Source organism: Rhododendron vialii, chromosome 10a, assembly GCF_030253575.1.
Source record: "Rhododendron vialii isolate Sample 1 chromosome 10a, ASM3025357v1".
NCBI classification, from domain to species: Eukaryota; Viridiplantae; Streptophyta; class Magnoliopsida; order Ericales; family Ericaceae; genus Rhododendron; species Rhododendron vialii.
In genome coordinates, this window is record NC_080566.1 from 7,029,186 (window position 1) to 7,048,139 (window position 18,954).

Consider the following 18,954-nt stretch of genomic DNA (forward strand, 5'->3'; position numbering starts at 1 on the left):
CCTACCGTTTTACTCCCCCATAATTACCCACCACCTCTCAGGCTCCGTTTCAGAACAAAAAATAAGTTCTTATTTTTTAAAAAGACAATTTCAAACTCAAAAATTATGAGTTTATTGAAATCTAAAAATATGCAATATGAATCTTATTTGAAAGATTTCGATGAAATCTTTTATACGATGCAAAAAAAAATTTAAAAAATTATTTTTCATTTATTTTATTTTTGAATTTAAAAATATAAAATAAGCTTCTTATTTTTTAAAAAAATTTCTGGAACGAGGCCTCACTCTCTCTCCAACCCTCCATAAATACCCCACACATTTCCTTGAAGCAGCACACCAACGCACAACACCGCTTCATTTTTTTCTTTTGCTTTGCTTCATTTGGTTGAAGTTTAGAGTTTGGTTGAAGTTTAGAGAGAGAGATAGAAAGCTAGAGACAAAGAAAATTTATCCGAAAGTATTTTGAAAAGATTAACTAGTGGTTGAGATTCACTTTGATGTATGTGATACAATTATTAAAGTAATTCTCAACCATTGATTGCTGTTTTCGAAATACTTTCGTGATAAATTTTTTTTGTACCTACCATTTCCCTTGGGTGCGAGAAAAGGCTAGAAGAAACAGAAAGAAAAAAGGTTAGATTCAAGTCCGCCACCTTGCCACAACCACATCTCCACCCCACAAGACGACCATTCGATCTTAGTTTCTAGCTCCAAGAATTTTAGAAGTTGTTTTTGATTCTAGAAAAAGAAAATTTTAATTTCTTAATTTACTAACTAGATTCACGGGTCTTCTTTAATTTATTGTGGATTTTTCTGTTCAAAAAAGACCATCATCTCAGATTTCTGTATTGTTATCTCCAGAGGAACGGCATCTCTATCGCCGCCATCAAATGGCGAACGGAAAGCTGCCTGAAGAGTTGCACATGGAGATTCTGTGCAGGCTTCCGGTGAAATCCCTTCTTCGATCCAAATCCGTCTGCAAGAACTGGTACTCTCTTATCCGAAACCCTGCCTTCATTTCTCTCCGCAGCAAACACTCCGCCGAAAACACCGACTGCCTCCTCGTTAAGCGATCCCTCAATGGTGGCGCCTGCTTGTCCTTTGTCCCAAACGAAACCACAGTTGAGGATATTGATATATCTTTCACCGGTCTAGAGTCTCTAGACATTAGAGATCTCCAGCTATTGGGTCCTTGCAACGGCGTCGTTTGTCTCGCTAAAGGCTGGTTTAACTCAACCATGGTGATATGCAACCCATCAATGAGAGAATTCAGGGTACTTCCTCGACCCTCTCATAAAAAAGACCACGAAAATAATATGGGATTTGGGTTTGATCCATCTACGAATGACTATAAAGTGGTTAAGTTCGGCGTTTTGGATCGAAATTCTAACAATCTTCTTCTTGAAGTTGGCAAAACATTTGAAATATATGATTTGAGTACAGATTCTTGGAGGAAAGTTGATGTGAACCCCCATAATATTGGATTCGATTTGGATTTCAATTTCTTAAAATGCACTTCGTGGAAAGGGGGTTGTTACTGGTACATTTCCTGCTCTGATGGTGCTGATGCAATTATTGTCTTTCGGTTGACCGACGAGGTGTTCGATGAAATCCCTGTTCCAGAAGTTTCGTTAGCCAATAGTTATACCACGGAAAGGGAACTTTTCATTCTGGATGATTCCCTTGCCATGGTTCGTTATCCATCTGAGTGGTTACATCCATCGGGGTTAACAAGGGGGTATATTCCGTTGATGAAGTGCTTTGGCGTATGGGTTATGGATGAGGACGGGGTTGAGGTGTCTTGGACTAAAAAACTCACTATTGGACCTCTACAGGGGCCCAACTTTGCGTTGGGATTTCGGCGAAATGGCGAGTTCCTCTGTGAGACCGGTGGTGGACAAATGGTGTCGTATCACATAGATACCCAACACATAAAGGAATATCAAGTGTACGGTGATCCTACCCCAGAACGTTTACAAGTTATTGTATACACTGAGAGCTTGATTTCAGTCAAGAGCAACAATAAGCATGATGCACACGATGGTTTGAATATGTAACTCGAGTATGGCTTTCCTATCCTCTACTAATTAACTGGTGGTTCGTACATCATGGGGCATAAATGAGTCTTTCCTATCCTCTACTGTCAAGTCCTTTGGCGGTCGCTGCAATTTCCCTTGCTTAAAGACGAAAAAAGTTGGTAAATTAGTGGCTGCCATTAGCTATTTAGAGGTCTCCTTGGGACTTGATTGTCTTCTACTCAAAAAAGCATTGACAATGAAAGCTATTATGATGAAAACCAACTGATCTGTTTGTCTTGGCATATTCCACCAGTGGTTTTCTCTTGTACTTGCTCTGTTTTGATGCAGTTGTAGCTTGTAGTTGCTTAGTCTGTTGTTGCATTTGTAGTTGTGTTGCAGCTTAGGGTCTGTTGTAGTTCTGTTTGTTTGGTTTTGTAGGTGTATGCCCCTCTAGTCTTGTATGTTTCCTTGGTTTTCCAATGGAAATTAAGTCACCAAAAAAAAATGAAAGCTATTCTGACTCCATGCAGAGAAAGGGAAGGTTGGATTTTCCATGGCTTGGACACAGATAAGCCTCTCTTTCTTTCATTGTACCTATAGTTTACTTTGGGTTCTCTTCATATGTTCCATAATCAAGTTTGTTTACTCATTCACAAGGATTTTTTGTCAGCATCTGATGCAATGTGGTCAGCTTATCAAAACAGGTCTGTGAGTTTCCTGCTTCTGCAAAAGGCAGATAGCCAAGAGAGGTTTGTCTTTGGATTTTTGCTGAGATGGGGTATGATGCAAGATGTAAAAAGCAACTGTAGTTTGCTTGGGTTTCCTTCAAGTTTCATCGCTTGGCCACGGGTAGCCTTTTTTGCTTAATTGTACCTATAGTTTACTTGGTTTTCTTTGTTATGTTTCATAGTCAAGTTGTCTGTCTCCAAATCGGGTCGTAATCAGAACTCTTATGTTGAGAATCACATTGAAGTGGTTTCTCATCCTATCATTTACATCTCACGAGTCAATTTCCGTGAGAATCTGATGCAACGCGATCATCTCAGTACATCAGTCTGAGTTTCCTGCTAATGAAAATGGCAGACACCCTAGGGGAGTTTATGCAAGAATTCTTTCACTGGAAACTGAAGAATTTGATGCCGATAAATTTGAAGGGGTCTTTGATTGATGATATCGCTGTTCAAAAAAAATATTGAAGATGTCTGTGCTCGTGGTTACTGAATGCTGCAAAATATATTCTTTGATGATTTTGTTCGAGATGAGGTGCAAATTGGGAAGAAGACACAAGGTTAATCTTTTGGAAACATACCTCACATTAGGCATGTTAGTGGACCGAATTGAATCTGAATTCGACAAATCCGATCTATTCACAGGCCTACCTCGTATTACCTTCCATCCAACCTAATGTGGCACATCACCCCCGAAACTATCCAGTGGTGGGGTTGTGATCTAAAAGCTTCAAGTTAATGATGACGAGATTTCAATCTAAATTTGTACTTAAAATTCAGATTTATCAATTAAGGTACTATTCCATCTGAATAGTTTAATTGATAAATCTTACTAATTGATTAATTGATAAATCTTACTACTTTTGGGAGTTCATGCAAATTTTGAATTGGTTATATATTGTTTTCCAGTATAAAATTTTAGGTGATTTTGAAAACTTCGTTTAATAGTACTAATCAGTTATCAAGATCTATCATGCAAAATTCATATTGAAGGTAAAAAGTAGTATAACCAATTTACTATCCGGTAAGGATGAAATGGTGGAATAGAAATGGGGACTGATACCAAATGAAACTTCTACTTGTAGTGATAGTAAAAATATCATTAAGGACCGGATAAGTATGAGCAACAGTTAGCAGATGTAGATGTAGATATGAAAAATAAGAACTTGGAAATCGTGTAGTGTGGGCTGCACACTACAGAGACCGTAGCGGCCGTCTATTTTTACGCCGATGGTTTCAATTTCATCCAAACTCCTATTGCTTCAAATTGTCCATGGCTCATATTACAATTCAAGTTGTACATTACCAAAATAAACGGCCGCGTTTCGGCCCTAGAGCAGCCCACCCTAGAGCATCCCCTGTTCTTCAATAAGGGAAGTGGGCAACTGTGCAGCCAAAGCGAACTGCCAAAACGAACAAACCCAAATAAAATGGCGATGTCTTCATCGATATCCAAAGAGTTTTGAGTTTTCGTTTCTATATGCGTTTCTTTCTTCGCACCATCAAATCCAATGGCGATCGAAAACCTATCCGAAGATTTGCTCATGGAGATTCTCTGGAGGCTTCCTGTGAAATCCCTGCTTCAACTCAAGTCAGTCTGCAAGAACTGGTACGCTCTCATCCAAAACCTCAACTTCATTTACCTCCACCACGATCGCGCCGCCTCTATCGCCGCCGATGAAAACACCGACTGCCTCCTCGTTAAGCGATTCCTCGATGGCGGCGAGGGCGGCGTCGCCTTGTCCTTTGTCCCAAACGAAACCCCAGTTGGAGATATTGATATGCTATCTGCCACTGGTCTGGATGTTAAAGAACTGCGAATCTTGGGTCCTTGTAACGGCGTCGTTTGTCTCACCAGATTCGCTTTGAACTCCACCATTGTGATTTGCAACCCTTCAATGAAAGAATTCAGGATACTTCCTCAACCTTCTTACAAAAATGACCATACTACTAATTTGGGATTTGGGTATGATCCCTTTTCAGATGATTATAAAGTGGTTAGATTCACGATGATGAGTACAGATTTACTCACTTGGGGCATTGATGAAATGATTGAAATATATGACTCGAGTACAGATTCTTGGAGGGAAGTTGACACTGAGTCCCCTATACAGTCTGGTTTCTACTGTTGTCATGATTCGTACACATCGTGGAATTGGGATTGTTTCTGGTACGCCTACCATAAACATGGTGGTAGTCCCGTGATTATGGCGTTTAGCATGACCAACGAGGTTTTTGAAGAGATGCCCGTGCCAGAAGTTTGCTTGTTAGACCAGCACAGTGAAAAGAAACTTTTTGTTTTGAACGATTCCCTTGTCATGGTTATTTATCCAAAGTGGTGGTCAGACCCATCTTGGATTCCACCTGAGGACTTTATGTCGAAGACCTTTGACATATGGGTAATGAATGAAGAGGATGTTGAGGTGTCCTGGACTAAAAAGTTCACTATCGGACCCTTCCAGGGACTCGAATGGGCATTGGGATTTCGCCAAAATGGTGAGTTCCTCGTGGAGAGCAACTATGGACAAATGATGTCGTACAACCTTAATACTCAAGAAAGAAAGGAGTATCAAGTCCATGACCAAGTACAAGGTCGTCCTCCACCTCCACATTTACAAGTTCTTCCATACACAGAGAGCTTGGTTTCGGTCAACAGAGGCAATGAGCATGATGGACACGTTGAGTAGTATATATAACTCCTCTATGAGCTTTTGTAAACCTCGAATGGTTTGAAAGTACGTTTATGTTGCACAATGGGCTCGTGAATCCTTTTGGCGGTTGCTGCCATTTGCAATACTACTAAAGGTAAAAGATGGTGGATGATTGGTTCCAATCAGCTTCTGAGAGGTTTCCTGGCAGTCTTCTTAGGTAATTTCTTTCAATATGCAAATAGATGCAGAGGAGGGAAAGGTTTTAGTTTCATGACTTTTATGATGGAAAACCAATGTTTACTATCTTGTGTCTTGAGTTTACTTCTCTTTTATTTCGGTATTTATTGGATTAGGGGATTTGCTCGCCTCCAAATTTGGTCTTAATCATACGATTTCCAACTGTTTCACTCTAATGTCAGTTGAATTTACTTGGGATTTTTGCATGTATTTTGAAATGGAATTTGCTTGCTTCCAAATTGTCTTTATTGTACTTTTGAGCTTGTCACTGTAATTTAAGGAAACACATTAAAGTTGTTTCTGAACCACAACAAACTATTTTGACTATGACCATCTGATGAAATTTGATTTTCTTTTCGAAATTCGTCTCTGAATTCCCTGTATTTGCCGAAGGCAAACACATAGGAAACACATAGGAGGAGTTCATAAGTGGATCAATGAATGATAGTATATTTACTCTTTGGCTGAGATAGGGTTATGAAGCAAGTTATTAATTCAGGAATTTGCCACCAATTTTAGTCTTTTACTGAAGATGCCTATAACATATGGTTACTAAAAGCCTAGTAGCTGCAAAAATATAGGGAATTGATATTCGCGCTCCAAGATTTACTGCAGGCGCTCCACCTTTTTGTTTTTACACTGTGATGTTGCCAGCAATATCACAGTGTAAAAACAAAATATACACTGATGTTGCCAGCAACATCACAGTATAAAAACAAAAAGGTGGAGTGCCTGCAATAAATCTTGGAGCACGAAAATCAGTTCCCAAAATATAATATGTACTGACATTGCACGTTGCACAAGATTAGAAGCAAATTGAGATGAAACAAGGTGAATCATTAGAAACCGTAGATCATATCTTCTAATGTCATTGTATTACCCATTAACATGTCCAGTGCCACCAATTTCATGTTCAGTAAACCCCAAGGGGTTGGCCTGGTGGTCAAGGCCTAGGACTTAGAGGTTTGCTCCCTCCTAAGATTTCAGGTTTGAAACCTCACAGGTGCTATCAACTCCTTTAGAGCCAATCTATAGGGAGCAATATCTCCAGCTTTAATCAGGTTCCCCGCAAGTGGGCGGTGGAATTGAACCCCCAGGATTAGTCAAGGTGCGTAAGTTGACCCGGACATCTGAATTATCAAAAAAAATTCCTGTTAAGTCGTATTATTTCCTTGTAAAACAATTTGAAAATAGCTGAGTGTCTGCTTTGTGTAAGTCGCTTTACTAACGTAGCATTTTACTAACGTAGCATGTTTCTTTTTCTCTGTGTGGGGGATTCATGGAACCTCAGATTGTTGCATTAGCGTTTCATTGTTATTGTGCTATGCTCAATACCTGTCATTTTGATGTTTCATGCATATGTTCGACTTACTCATGAAGGACGATGCCTAATTCACTTTCCTCTTCACCTTTTCGTCTTCTTTCCTCTACATTATGCAATTATGCAGCGTAAATTTTTTTGAGTTCCACTCTTGCCAATTGCATTAGCATGTGTTCTAGGAAGTTGTCACTTTGGTACCTAAGAGCGACTTAATCGGGTATCGATTTACATCCTAGGTCAATTATGATCTCTTTTTACAACTGGCAAAGAACAAATGGTGTGGCTACTGAATTGATGGTTCAGGAACATTTGGCCGGTTCATACAATTCCAGTTTCATGTCACTCCTTTCTGATTGAAATATCTGCCTTTTCCTGTGTACATGCATCGAAATATAACAGGGCAAAGTAGTATAAACGTGATAATTTTCTTCAACCACTGTTTTTTTCAGGATAGTCGCATGCTGCCTATTGTTGATATCTTTATTCTTGTGTCTGAGAATCCTTTTCTTTCAACCTAATAGTTTTGAGTCAGTTGTACCGCATCCTCCTGCCATCTTGCTCTAGTATCTAATCCAGATCCGAGTGAGTTTCTAGTTCATTTCCACCTCACATTTCACTCGTCTGTAGGTTTCCCTTTTTGTACATGGCGATTGTTCAGGAGCAATGTGATAAGGTGATTGAAGAAAGCAAAATGAGAATATAAAAATCTCCTCTAGGGATAGTTTTTGAATTGTGGCTCTATCGACTATCATCCAGATTTGGGAATTGATTATGACAAAATGTATTATCTTACCTGCTCCCAAACAACAAGAATCCAAATATATAAAATGTAAAAACCTAAAAATTTGGCTCCCAAACACCCCTTAACTCAGTAATTACAAATAGCCCACGAATTGGACAGGACGAGGATGAGGAGGAGAATGAGAGAAGAAGAACACTTCAAGTTATTTATTTATTTATTAAATTTCAATACGAAGGTTTGTGTGTGTGTGTTGGGGGGGGGTGGGGGGTGTGGTGTGGTGTGTGTATGATATATGCGGCTCTGTGTGGTATGATGAGTTTTATGTTCCTTTTTTTGGTATCCATGACATCGTTAGGAGAAAATGCAAATGCAAAGAAATTTCTTCCATCAAAGATGGATCCTTTTCAGCTTTTCCCCTTTCTAAATTATTTTTTGCATTATTTCTACGGCTTGGGTATTTGACTATTTGGTGGTGAAGTGATTTTGTCGCTCTGGGCCATGGAAATTAGAAACCATGGAAGCAATTTCGTGGTCCAGATTTTTGAAATATTGCGTACGGGAGTTGTATCACCTTTGTGCAGGTTCGGAGATTGGTGGTGGTGCATGGTGGCGGCAAGAGGAAGATGAGAGTGCGTAGTGAGAAAATAAAGGGTAATTTTGAGATTTCGACCCTTGAAATGTCGAAGTCTTTTTTTTTTTTTAAATTTTTCTGAAGGCTCCAATGAGTAAGCCCACCTAACCAAGAGAAGAAATACCTGAGGCTAAAAGAAACCTCTCACAGTCTGACAATCTAGGCCAACAAATGTTTTACTTAACACTGATCTAAAAAGGAGAGAAGAGAACCTAATGACACATCACCTTGCGTTTCTTAGAAGCCAAGGCAGATTTCGCAGGCTTGATATACGTGTTTTAGGTGTTTTATTCTCTTAGTTAGGCGGGCTTATTACTCCGCCATTTTCTTGTTTTCTACTGTATTTGGGAACATGTATCGAGCACAGTATCTCTCTTTTAGATTTTTGTTAATTACCTACCTCGTGAAGGTATCTTAAGTTTTTGGTTAATTACCCATACGATGGATAAGCAAACGACTTGAGCCCGTAAGTAGTAACCAAAAAAATATAGATTCCCGTTCCATCATCAGCTACAGCTTCTAATCTAAGCGAATTCTAGAGAACATAAGATATTCTCTATTTTATCCTTTTCTAATAATAAGAATAAGAGATGTTTCTCGATAAATCCCTTTGCCCTCATTCTTCGAAGCAGGGATGGAGCCAAGCCGGGGCGGTCGCCCCTGCAAGAAGAAAAAGAAACATTACTATTATATGTCAAAAAGAAAAACTCCTATGAAAGTAAATAGGTTCGCCCCTGTGTAGAATTTTTAAAAATATATATAATTGTAACCTTTGAACTACGAGGATACCAACATTAATTACTAAAGGCCGGTAAAATATAACAAAAAATAAGACTATAGGGTTAATATTATAAATATTCATGTAATAAACTTTCACCTTTCGTTAGATGAGTTTAGTGTTTTACAGTTTTATTTATTTTTGTCCTAAAATCTCAATGGCACACCAAACCCTCTCTCTCTCTCTCTTGGCACAAACATCTCCAATTGTTAAGACTTCAAAGGCAATTTCGAGAATATAGAGACAGAGGAGAAGAGATTTTGAAAACCCTAAGTAATTTTGGTGAAATTTAAATTGTAGGTATGTCTTTCCCCAATTGTTGTTCTAGACTTCTCCTAAGCCGATTTATGTATTTATGTTATTTTGAGTTTTAATGTATTTACATGATTATGCATGTGTATTTATATATTTTTTTTCTTACATGCACGGTCGCCCCTGCTTGGTGAAATTCCTGGCTCCGTCCCTGCTTCAAAGTGTAGGCCTGTGATACCTATATAGGAGGTGTCGGCTACATAGGTGTCGGCCAATGTGTGTAACTTGCATTGTTTCTACGATACAGTACATGAAATACTGATTTTCCTTACCATAGATCAGTAGTGTTTTCTGCACAAGATGCACTACTATTTACTTAATTTGTGCATTGGTGTGTCGCACTGTAAATATAGGTCACAATTTTCGGGACCTAGATACCACAATATGGAAAAACCTGTCTCGCGACACTAAATTTAGCAACGCAAAGACTACTTCTAATTCTCTATTAGTACATTTAAATGATAAATATATAGCTAATCTGAAAAAACTTTCGAATTTATTTGAAGACAAACGCGTACGATGACATAACTACAGAGAAATTACTGTTTCTTTTCATTTTCATTAAGCTTCAATTTTTTTTTTTTGTGCAAAGAATAACAAAATTTTCTAAAATAAATGGCTTTAACTTAAGGTTATATGTCATCCAAAAGTTTGGAAAAAAATCGATTGGTGTAAAAAAATATATTTTGGCTAAAACTCTTACACAGTTTCTTAGTCAAACCATCTTTTTTCTCCAACCAAATTTTTTTCTGAACTTTTGGATCTTGTAAAACAAATTTGTGATTAAAATATTAAAAGTTTCATGGTATTAAAAAATTCTATGGTATAAAGAATATAGTTGCTAATCGAGGCCCGTCAAAATTACTCCTCTATTTTCAGAAAAGGACCTTACGGCTACATGATTTATCCATATGTTTTTTTTCCGATAATGATGTTTAAGATAGGATGTTCAAATAAAATTCAATTTAATTTATAAAGCAACAAAATCATAATTGGAAAAAAGGTAATGGGTTCCCAATACCTTCAATGAAACTAGAAATTTAAGTCTTTGAAAAAATAGGCAAAAAATTATACTTTATTTTCACAAGAAAATGAAGTAAAATTTTATTTTGTGAATTCTAGACTAGATAACTCAAATATCTTAATTAAATTACAACTTAAATTATATAGCGCAGAGAGAAACCTAGGGGAAGTACCTGCAATTGTTAGAAACCTCATGGGAGGTCAATAAAAGGGTAAAACTGTACATTCACGTGATCCGTTAACATTTGTTAGCCAACAAGTCTGACAGGGAAGGTAAGTGCAATTTTAGAAATATGAGGGGAGGTATTTGTCATTATCAAAAACCTCTGGGGAGGTAAGGGAAATTTACCATTTTTTTCTTACAATCTAAAGTGTTCATGTCAGCTTACTCCTCTCTCAATTGATTTTTGGAGATCAATCACATCATCCATTATTGTAAGCCGAATTGAAATCAAAGGAATGCCCATATGGATTTTCTAAGACTTTCTTAAGAATATTAACGAGAGGCCGAGGCACATATAATGCGTCTGCAAGTTGAATTCTTGGAAATTTTAGTTATCCGTTTTCAATTTGATATCCTTATTTTGTTTCACTATAACTAGACCAAATCCTTATTTTGTTTTACTAACTAGATTCACAAAAAAGCTACGTGCACAACATCTGTGCACAGACCCTTTTTTCTCTCGCCTCGGGTCGCACAAAGATAATCGGAGCCGCTCATTTTGTTCAAAATATGTCGTTTAAGGTCTCTGTAAAAAATGAGCTTCGTTTGATATCGTTAGAGGCGTTAACAAAACACCCAAAATCACTTCAGAATATTTTGAACAAAATAAGCGGCTCCGATCATCTTTGTAGGCGGGAGAAAAAGGGGTCTGTACATAGCTTGCTGTGCACGTAGCACATCTCTTAGATTCACAGGTCTTCTTTAATTTATTGTGGGTTTTTTCTGTTCAAGAAGAGTGATTTTTGAGTGCCGAGCGGATATATCCTACGTGTTATCCGTTCGGTGCATCCGAGCCGTCCGATATACTTTTGGACGGCTCGGATTGAAACTCTCTCTCTTCTCATCCTAACACTTTTTCGCTTTTATTTTCTCTCCAAATTTGAGTCGTTCAAATACGTTATAGACGACTCGGATGTAAGAGCGGGTACAACTCAGGACTGAAATTTTTTCCTTACGATGGTCTTTCTTGAACGGAAAATTTTTCAGTGCCGTGCGGGTAGGGGAAAAGTTGTTATCCGTAATCACTCCGTCTCAGATTTCTGTAATGTTATTCCAGCTAGAGGAACAGCGGTGTCTACCGCCACCATCAAATGGCGAACGGAAGGCTGCCTGAAGAGTTGCTCATCGAGATTCTGTGTAGGCTTCCGGTGAAATCCCTGCTTCGATCCAAATTCGTCTGCAAAAACTGGTACTCTCTTATCCACTCACTTATCCAAAACCCTAGCTTCATTTCTCTCCACGACAAACACTCCGCCAAAAACACCGACTACCTCCTCGTTAAGCGATCCCTCAATGGCGGCGTCGGCTTGTCCTTTGTCCCAAACGAAACCACAGTTGAGGATATTGATATATCTTCCACCGGTCTAGAGTCTCTAGACATTAGAGATCTCCAGCTATTGGGTCCTTGCAACGGCGTCGTTTGCCTCACTAAACGCTCGTTTAACTCGACCATGGTGATATGCAACCCCTCAATGAGAGAATTCAGGGTACTTCCTCGACCTTCCCAGAAAAAAGACTACGAAACTAATATGGGATTTGGGTTTGATCCCTCTACGAATGATTATAAAGTGGTTAAGTTCGGCTGTTTGGATCCATATTCTATAAATAATCCTTATTCCGAAACAGTTGAAATATACGATTTGAGTACAGATTGTTGGAGGGAAGTTGATGTGAACCCCAATAATATTGGATTCGATTTGGATTTCAATTTTTTCTCTTGCACATCGTGGAAAGGGGGTTGTTACTGGTACATTTCCTGCTCTGATGGTACTGATGCAATTATTGTCTTTCGGTTGACGGACGAGGTGTTCGATGAAATCCCTGCTCCTGAAGTCTGCTCGTTAGCCAATACCACGAAAAGGGTACTTTTCATTCTGGATGATTCCCTTGCCGTGGTTCATTATCCATCTGAGTGGTTACATCCATCGTTGTTAACAAGGGGGAAGTGCTTTGACGTATGGGTTATAGATGAGGGTGGGGTTGAGGTGTCTTGGACTAAAAAACTTACTATCGGACCTCTACAGGGGCCCGACTTTCCATTGGGATTTCGGCGAAATGGCGAGTTCCTCTGTGAGACCGGTGGTGGACAAATGATGTCCTATCACATTGATACCCAACACATTAAGGAATATCAAGTGTACGGTGATCCTCCCCCACAATGTCTACAAGTTATTGTATACACTGAGAGCTTGGTTTCAGTCAAGAGAAACAATATGCATGATGGACATAATGGTTTGAATATGTAACTCGATTAGGGCTTTCCTATCCTCTACAAATTAACTGGTGGTTAGTACATCATGGGGCATAAATTAGTATTTCCTATCCTCTATTGTCGAAGTCCTTTGGCGGTCGCTGCAATTTCCCTTGCTTAAAGACGAAAAAGATGGTAAATGAGTGGCTGCCATTAGCTGTTTAGAGGTCTTCTTGGCACTTGATTGTCTTCTACTCAAAAGGCATTGACAATGAAGGCTATTATGATGAAAACCAACTGATCTGTTTGTCTTGGCATATTCCACTGGTGGTTTTCTCTTGTACTTGCTTTGTTTTGATGCAGTCGCAGCTTGTAGTTGCTTAGTCTGTCGTTGCATTTGTAGTTGTGTTTGCAGCTTAGGGTCTGTTGTAGTTCTGTTTGTTTGGTTTTGTAGGTGTATGTTTGCTTGGCTTTTCAATGGAAATTATGTTACCAAAAAAAGAATGAAAGCTTATCTAACTCCATGCAGAGAAAGGGAAGGTTGGATTTTCCATGGCTTGGACACAGAATAGCCTCTCTTTCTTTCATTGTACCTGTAGTTTACTTTGGGTTTTCTTCATATTTTTCCATAATCAAGTTTGTTTGTACCCAAATTGGGTCTTGTATTGAGAAAAAACATTGAAGTGGTTGCTCATTCACAAGTCAATTTTTTGTGAGCATCTGATGCAATGCGGTCAGCTTATCAAAACTGGTCTGCGAGTTTCCTGTTTCTGCAGAAGGCGGATAGCCAAGAGAAGTTTGTCTTTGGATTTTTGCTGAGATGGGGTTATGATGCAAGATGTAGAAAGGAACTGTAGTTTACTTGGGTTTTCTTCAAGTTTCATGGCTTGGCCAGGGATAGCCTTTTTTGCTTAATTGTAATTTACTTGGTTTTCTCTATTACTATAATTCATAGTCAAGTTTGACCGTCTCCAAATTGGGTCGTAATCATAACTCTTACGTTGAGAATCACATTGAAGTGGTTTCTCATCCTGTCATTCACTACTCACAAGTCAATTTCCATGAGAATCTGATGCAGCGCACCCATCTTAGTACATCAGTCTGAGTTGATGCTGGTCAAAGTTTTTGAAGTCATTCAAGGTCATTAAGTTGATCGAAGAGTCTTTTTAAGTTTTTAAAGTCAAAAACATATTTCAATTAGTCTACGATCAAGTGTTTTTTTTTTTAATTTTTGTCTTGAAAATGCAAGTGTTTTTTCCTATCCTTGGAGATTTGTTTCAAGTGACCTATGAAGTAGTATTTGCTATCAATGAAATTGGTAGATGTGTGTTTGAATTAAAATGGATCTGGGGTGGGTGTTGTGCAGTGTGCCAACACGACGTCGTTTTGGCGCACTGTTGGGTTCTCCCTTTCAGCCCCATTTGGTTCCCCGCCTTTCTCTCTCAAATGGAAATAATTTTTGGAACCTTATAGAGCAGAAACTTAATTATGAGAGTTTTAAAGAAAAAAAAAATAATTATGACCCTTTAGAATATTATGATCAAAATACTAAAATATTCGTACCGATTTAAACAGATTGAAAATTGGAGCCCATTATTTTTTTGGAGTTGGTTCCCCCATGCAGGGGTCTCTTCTCTGGTTTTGGATAAATGGGAGCTCATCCAAGAGGGGAATTTCAGGATGTCGTCGGTGAAAAGAACTGCTAACTAGGTGGCCCATCATGTTACTGCGCTGGCGAGTGGCGGCCGAAGGAAGAATTCCTCCATGATGGTTTACTTTACCTCCTAATTGCTTGGCTTGCTTGTTGATTGTTGATGTAGTTTCTTCTTTGTAGCCTTTTTGGCAGTTTTCCCGGATCAGGAAAACAAAACTAGAATTTTCTTTTGTAATCCGAAAATAGTTATATGTTCCAACAACTATATTTAGTTCAATTACTGCTAGGTTTATTTTCTTCGTCGGGATCGTGTAACGCGAGATTTATTGCTGCAAATGTTGTTTGATGGTATTAGTAGGTGTCATTTTCCAAGAACTTACACAATCATGAGAGGATGCCAAAAGCTACTATTTCTTTGTCTCTTTCTTGTGGTCAATTACCTTAAGAGAAAATCTTTTATACGGAGCGTCCCTTGCACTCGTCCAAAAGTGTTTTGGACAGTCCGGATTGAAAACCACATCTCAGCTATTGATTGCGCTAATGGACAGCTGAGATTTTGCGGAACCGTGAATAAGTTCCTCTCTTAGCTTAAGCATGTGATTTGGTAAGTTGTATGACCATGAGAAAGATCACTGTGTACTCTTTCAGGTTGGAAAATATGTTCCAAGCTATTTCTATTTGGTTGTGCCCTTTCATGTTGAAAAATGTTTTAAGTTTTCAATTATAATCTTCGAAAAAGAATCCCACAGGTAGAGCACAACCAAATAATACCAAAACTTAAACTTAAAAAACAATTTTCGACACATAAAAAGTGTAATGATTTTTACTCCCTTTTTTATGACTGCACTCCATTTTTTGTACTTTATTGAAATTTTTATGTGTAATTTTTTCACTAAAAGACAAGCAGTAGAGTGCATTAACAAAAAAAAGAATGACAAAATCAGCAGCTTAAAAAATTCTAGTGCACTTTTGTTTAAAAACCTTTCAAACACGAGCACGAAAATTACAATATTCCACACTTGATATTTGACAGCTCTGATCCAAACACTTGATATTTGATCACCTTAAATACTCAATTATTTAGCTTTAGTCCCGACGTAGATGCGGTAGAATTCCCTACAGATAGTGATATATTGTGACGGGTCAAATGAGATTTGCCAGCGAACCAAACACATCCTTGATGGTTTAACTTTTAACATTCTCAACGACCGATCATGTGTTTAGAAATTCCCATTGAACAGTAATGTTTCGGCAGTTGGGCAATTTCGTCATTCTCAGTTTCTGACCATCATCGTTCTTCTCCCTCCTCTGGTATGAATTGCTCTCTCTCTCTCTCTCTCTCTCTCTCTCTCTCTCTCACAACTTCAATTTAGCTTTTGAAAATTTTGGGAAAGTAGAGGCATATCATTTGATCAATTTGGAGGCATATCATTTGATATATATTGAATTTAGTTGAATTTTTTCCCCCTTCGGATTTCAAGTACAACTTGCTGCCCACATATTTGATCTACTCAAGTTGGATTGTTCCATCTCTCTCGTCTTTCATATATCTACTCAACCAGGGTTCCGCCCCGATTTAATCCTGTCTGGAAAAATCGGAGACTAGTATGTGGTTATTCTGCTTCGAATTTTGGAAATTTATTTCTTTGTTTCGAATTTGATAATTCCATTTCGGAGTATGGGATTGTTGGATTGGCCTTATCGAAATCGGATCCAGTTTATTGACATGCCTAGTTTAACTATGTCTGAACTCATGTACATGTGTCTGAACTAGATTTACCTCTTCTACACCCCTCCTAGTTGGGGAAAAAGAAAAGGAGAAATGTTATCAATGTTACTTTCTAAATCCAGTTACATATCTCTGTCTAGAGTATATATCCGAATTTCCTATATCATATGATTCTTAACTCACCCTTCATCAACATTGATTCGACAGCAATCGGTCTTCTCTCATGACTTCGCAAAGGAACATCCATCTCTATACGCACCATCAAATGGTGATCGAAAAGCTGCCCGAAGATTTGCTCATGGAGATTCTGTGCAGGCTTCCGGTGAAGTCATTGCTTCGATCCAAGTCCGTCTGCAAAAACTGGTACTCTCTCATCCAAAACCCTAGCTTCATTTCCCTCCACCACAATCGTGCCACCTCTATCGCGGTCGCTGAAAACACCCACTGCCTCCTCATTAAGCGATCCCTCAACGGCGGCGATGGTGGCATTGTCTTGTCCTTTGTTCCCAATGAAACCCCGATTGAAGATATTGATATATCGTCCACTGGTCTAGATATTGAAGGTCTCCAACTTTTGGGTCCTTGTAACGGTGTTGTTTGTCTCACCAAACTTGGGTTTAACTCCACCATCGCGCTATGCAACCCTTCAATGAGAGAATTCAGGGTACTTCCTCAACCTTCTTATAAAAAAGACTACATAATCAACTTGGGATTTGGGTTTGACCCCTTTATGAATGAGTACAAGGTGGTTAAGTTTGGTTACCGGGATCCAGATTTTAGGACCCGGGGCATTGATGAAAGAGTTGAAATATACGACTTAAGTACAGATTCTTGGAGGGAAGTTGATGCAGTGTCCCCTGTTGAGTTCGGTTTCCGCTGCTGTTATGATTCTTGCACATCATGGAAAGGGGATTTTTACTGGTATGCGCACTGCTCCGGTGGGGATGGGGCAATTATTGTGTTTCGTATGACTGAGGAGGTGTTCGATGACATGCCCCTACCAGAAGTTTGCTTGTCAGACTATTCCTGCGAAAGGGAACTTTTCATTATGAATGATTCCCTTGCCCTGGTTCTTTATCCAACAGGGTGGACACCTCCATTGTTGCTTCCAATGGAGGATTTTTCATTGGAGAAGTGCTTTGACATATGGGTTATGGATGAACATGGTGGTGAGGTGTCTTGGACTAAAACATTTACTATCGGACCCCTCCAGGCACCCAACTTTGCGTTGGGATTCCGGCAAAATGGTGAGTTCCTTCTGGAGAGCGGCGGTGGACAGATGATGTCATATCACCTTGATACCCGACAAATAAAGGAGTATCAAGTGTACGGTCGTTCTCCTCCACAATGTTTACAAGTTCTTCCGTACACAGAGAGCTTGGTCTCAGTCAAGAGACACGATGTGCATGACGGACACGATGATTTCCATCTGTAACTTGATTATGGGCTTCCTATCCTCGTGATTAAGATGTTTTTGGTGCTGCACAACGGCCTTATAAAGCCTTCTAGCCGGTTGTCGCTGTTTACTTTCTGCAATAGAAAAATTAAGAAGGTAAATGACTGCATGGTTGCCATCAGCTATTGAGAGGTCTCCTTGATGCTTGACAGTATGCTACCCAAAGGCATTGAAAACAAATTGATATTTGTTTAGGACTGCGACTGCATGGAGAGAAAGGAGAGTTTGGATTTCCATTGCTTGGAACGTTGGACAAGGATAGTGGTTTATATTATACCTGTAGTTTACTTGGTTTCTTGGCTATGTTTCATAATCAAGTTAGTCTTTGTCTACAAATTTGGTATTTATCGTATTCCTGACTTAGCAACTCTTAATGTTTAGAAACAAGTGGTGGCTCACTAACCACTCACAAGTTGATTCCGTGAGAATCTGATGAATGCGAAAGTGGCCAAAGTGACCCGAAGCTCACCCCTGCCCCCAGTTCGTGCTAGGCGAGTTCGCAATGGGATGGATCAAGTAGTGTATTGGCTTGTCTTCCTCTGAATCGATTTCGTGGTTTGGTATTAAATCCCGTGTGAGCCAATATCATATCCTCCAAGTGCAAAGCCCTCAGTACTTGGTGGTTAGTAGCGCCCTGGGAACATCCTAATAGTAATCACCACGTATTTTTAGCGTGGTATGTGTTACCCACTCAAACAAATTCGGGCGGATTAAACTGAAAGTATTCTCTAGCCTTTATTAAGTTTTGTTAATGGGTCCAGTATAGTTTCTTGTAGTTTTATTTTCCTCTTGGGAATTGTGTAACATGAGATTTGTTTTGGGCTTCTGTTTGATTGTATTAATCGCAGCCATTCTTTAACTTTGTACATTGATGCGAGAATGCCAAATGCAATCTCTATTTTCATCTTGTGGTTCAATTCGTCTGCTGTGTCTTCTCCTCGATGCATTTCCACCTCTTATCGCCAATTAGCCAGTGAGGATTGACTTTTGTGCAAAAGGGTCACACAAATTTTTTCCACCAGCCGAATGTTGTGACAAGGCGATAATTTGGGTGCCAAAGTAGAAAGAAATGGATATTTGTTGGTACAAGTGTTTGTGGCTCTCGCAAACCTGTTCATGATCTAGACTAAATTATTTCCTTTGGATTTCAAGTACGACTTGCTGCTCACTAACTTGATCAACTCAGATTGCTTTTTTCCATTTCTATACTCCGCATTCGTAACGCCAACTAGGGTTTCACCACGATTAATCCTTGTCTCA

At 39.0% G+C, this 18,954-nt stretch overlaps 4 protein-coding genes across 8 annotated transcripts; all 4 read left to right on the forward strand.

The window, feature by feature from the left end:
* Positions 1–325: 325 nt before the first annotated feature.
* LOC131304565 (putative F-box protein At3g24700) lies at positions 326–13,698 on the forward strand. 4 transcript variants are annotated; one of them, XR_009192427.1, is made up of 3 exons: positions 326–402; positions 617–2,193; positions 13,048–13,698. XR_009192427.1 is itself a non-coding variant. In XM_058331833.1 (3 exons), the coding sequence occupies exon 3, from the start codon at positions 891–893 to the stop codon at positions 2,055–2,057; it is 1,167 nt and encodes a 388-aa protein (XP_058187816.1). In that variant the 5' UTR covers positions 326–402; positions 617–725; positions 862–890; the 3' UTR covers positions 2,058–2,309. The 4 variants fall into 4 exon arrangements, 3 of the variants coding, with proteins under 3 accessions (XP_058187816.1, XP_058187815.1, XP_058187818.1); XM_058331833.1 differs by lacking the exon at positions 13,048–13,698 and having other exon boundaries at positions 617–725; positions 862–2,309; XM_058331832.1 differs by lacking the exon at positions 13,048–13,698 and having other exon boundaries at positions 617–2,309.
* On the forward strand, positions 4,085–5,810 carry LOC131304564 (F-box/LRR-repeat/kelch-repeat protein At2g27520-like). The gene has a single exon (XM_058331831.1). It carries the CDS (start codon positions 4,258–4,260, stop codon positions 5,431–5,433), a length of 1,176 nt encoding a protein of 391 aa, XP_058187814.1. The 5' UTR covers positions 4,085–4,257; the 3' UTR covers positions 5,434–5,810.
* On the forward strand, positions 11,652–13,034 carry LOC131304566 (F-box/kelch-repeat protein At3g17530-like). Its single transcript, XM_058331836.1, has one exon. It carries the CDS (start codon positions 11,756–11,758, stop codon positions 12,908–12,910), a length of 1,155 nt encoding a protein of 384 aa, XP_058187819.1. The 5' UTR covers positions 11,652–11,755; the 3' UTR covers positions 12,911–13,034.
* Positions 13,699–15,674: 1,976 nt separating the features above from the next.
* LOC131304567 (putative F-box protein At3g16210) lies at positions 15,675–18,600 on the forward strand. Of its 2 annotated transcripts, XR_009192428.1 has the most exons (3): positions 15,675–15,820; positions 16,446–17,958; positions 18,076–18,600. XR_009192428.1 is itself a non-coding variant. In XM_058331837.1 (2 exons), exon 2 carries the CDS (start codon positions 16,462–16,464, stop codon positions 17,671–17,673), a length of 1,212 nt encoding a protein of 403 aa, XP_058187820.1. In that variant the 5' UTR covers positions 15,675–15,820; positions 16,446–16,461; the 3' UTR covers positions 17,674–18,600. The 2 variants fall into 2 exon arrangements, 1 of the variants encoding a protein (XP_058187820.1); XM_058331837.1 differs by having other exon boundaries at positions 16,446–18,600.
* The last annotated feature ends 354 nt before the right edge of the window (positions 18,601–18,954 follow it).

Coding starts and splice junctions, on each gene's coding strand:
- LOC131304565 (XM_058331832.1), top strand. CDS start 891: ATGGCGAACGGAAAGCTGCCTGAAGAGTTGCACATGGAGATTCTGTGC.
- LOC131304564 (XM_058331831.1), top strand. CDS start 4,258: ATGGCGATCGAAAACCTATCCGAAGATTTGCTCATGGAGATTCTCTGG.
- LOC131304566 (XM_058331836.1), top strand. CDS start 11,756: ATGGCGAACGGAAGGCTGCCTGAAGAGTTGCTCATCGAGATTCTGTGT.
- LOC131304567 (XM_058331837.1), top strand. CDS start 16,462: ATGACTTCGCAAAGGAACATCCATCTCTATACGCACCATCAAATGGTG.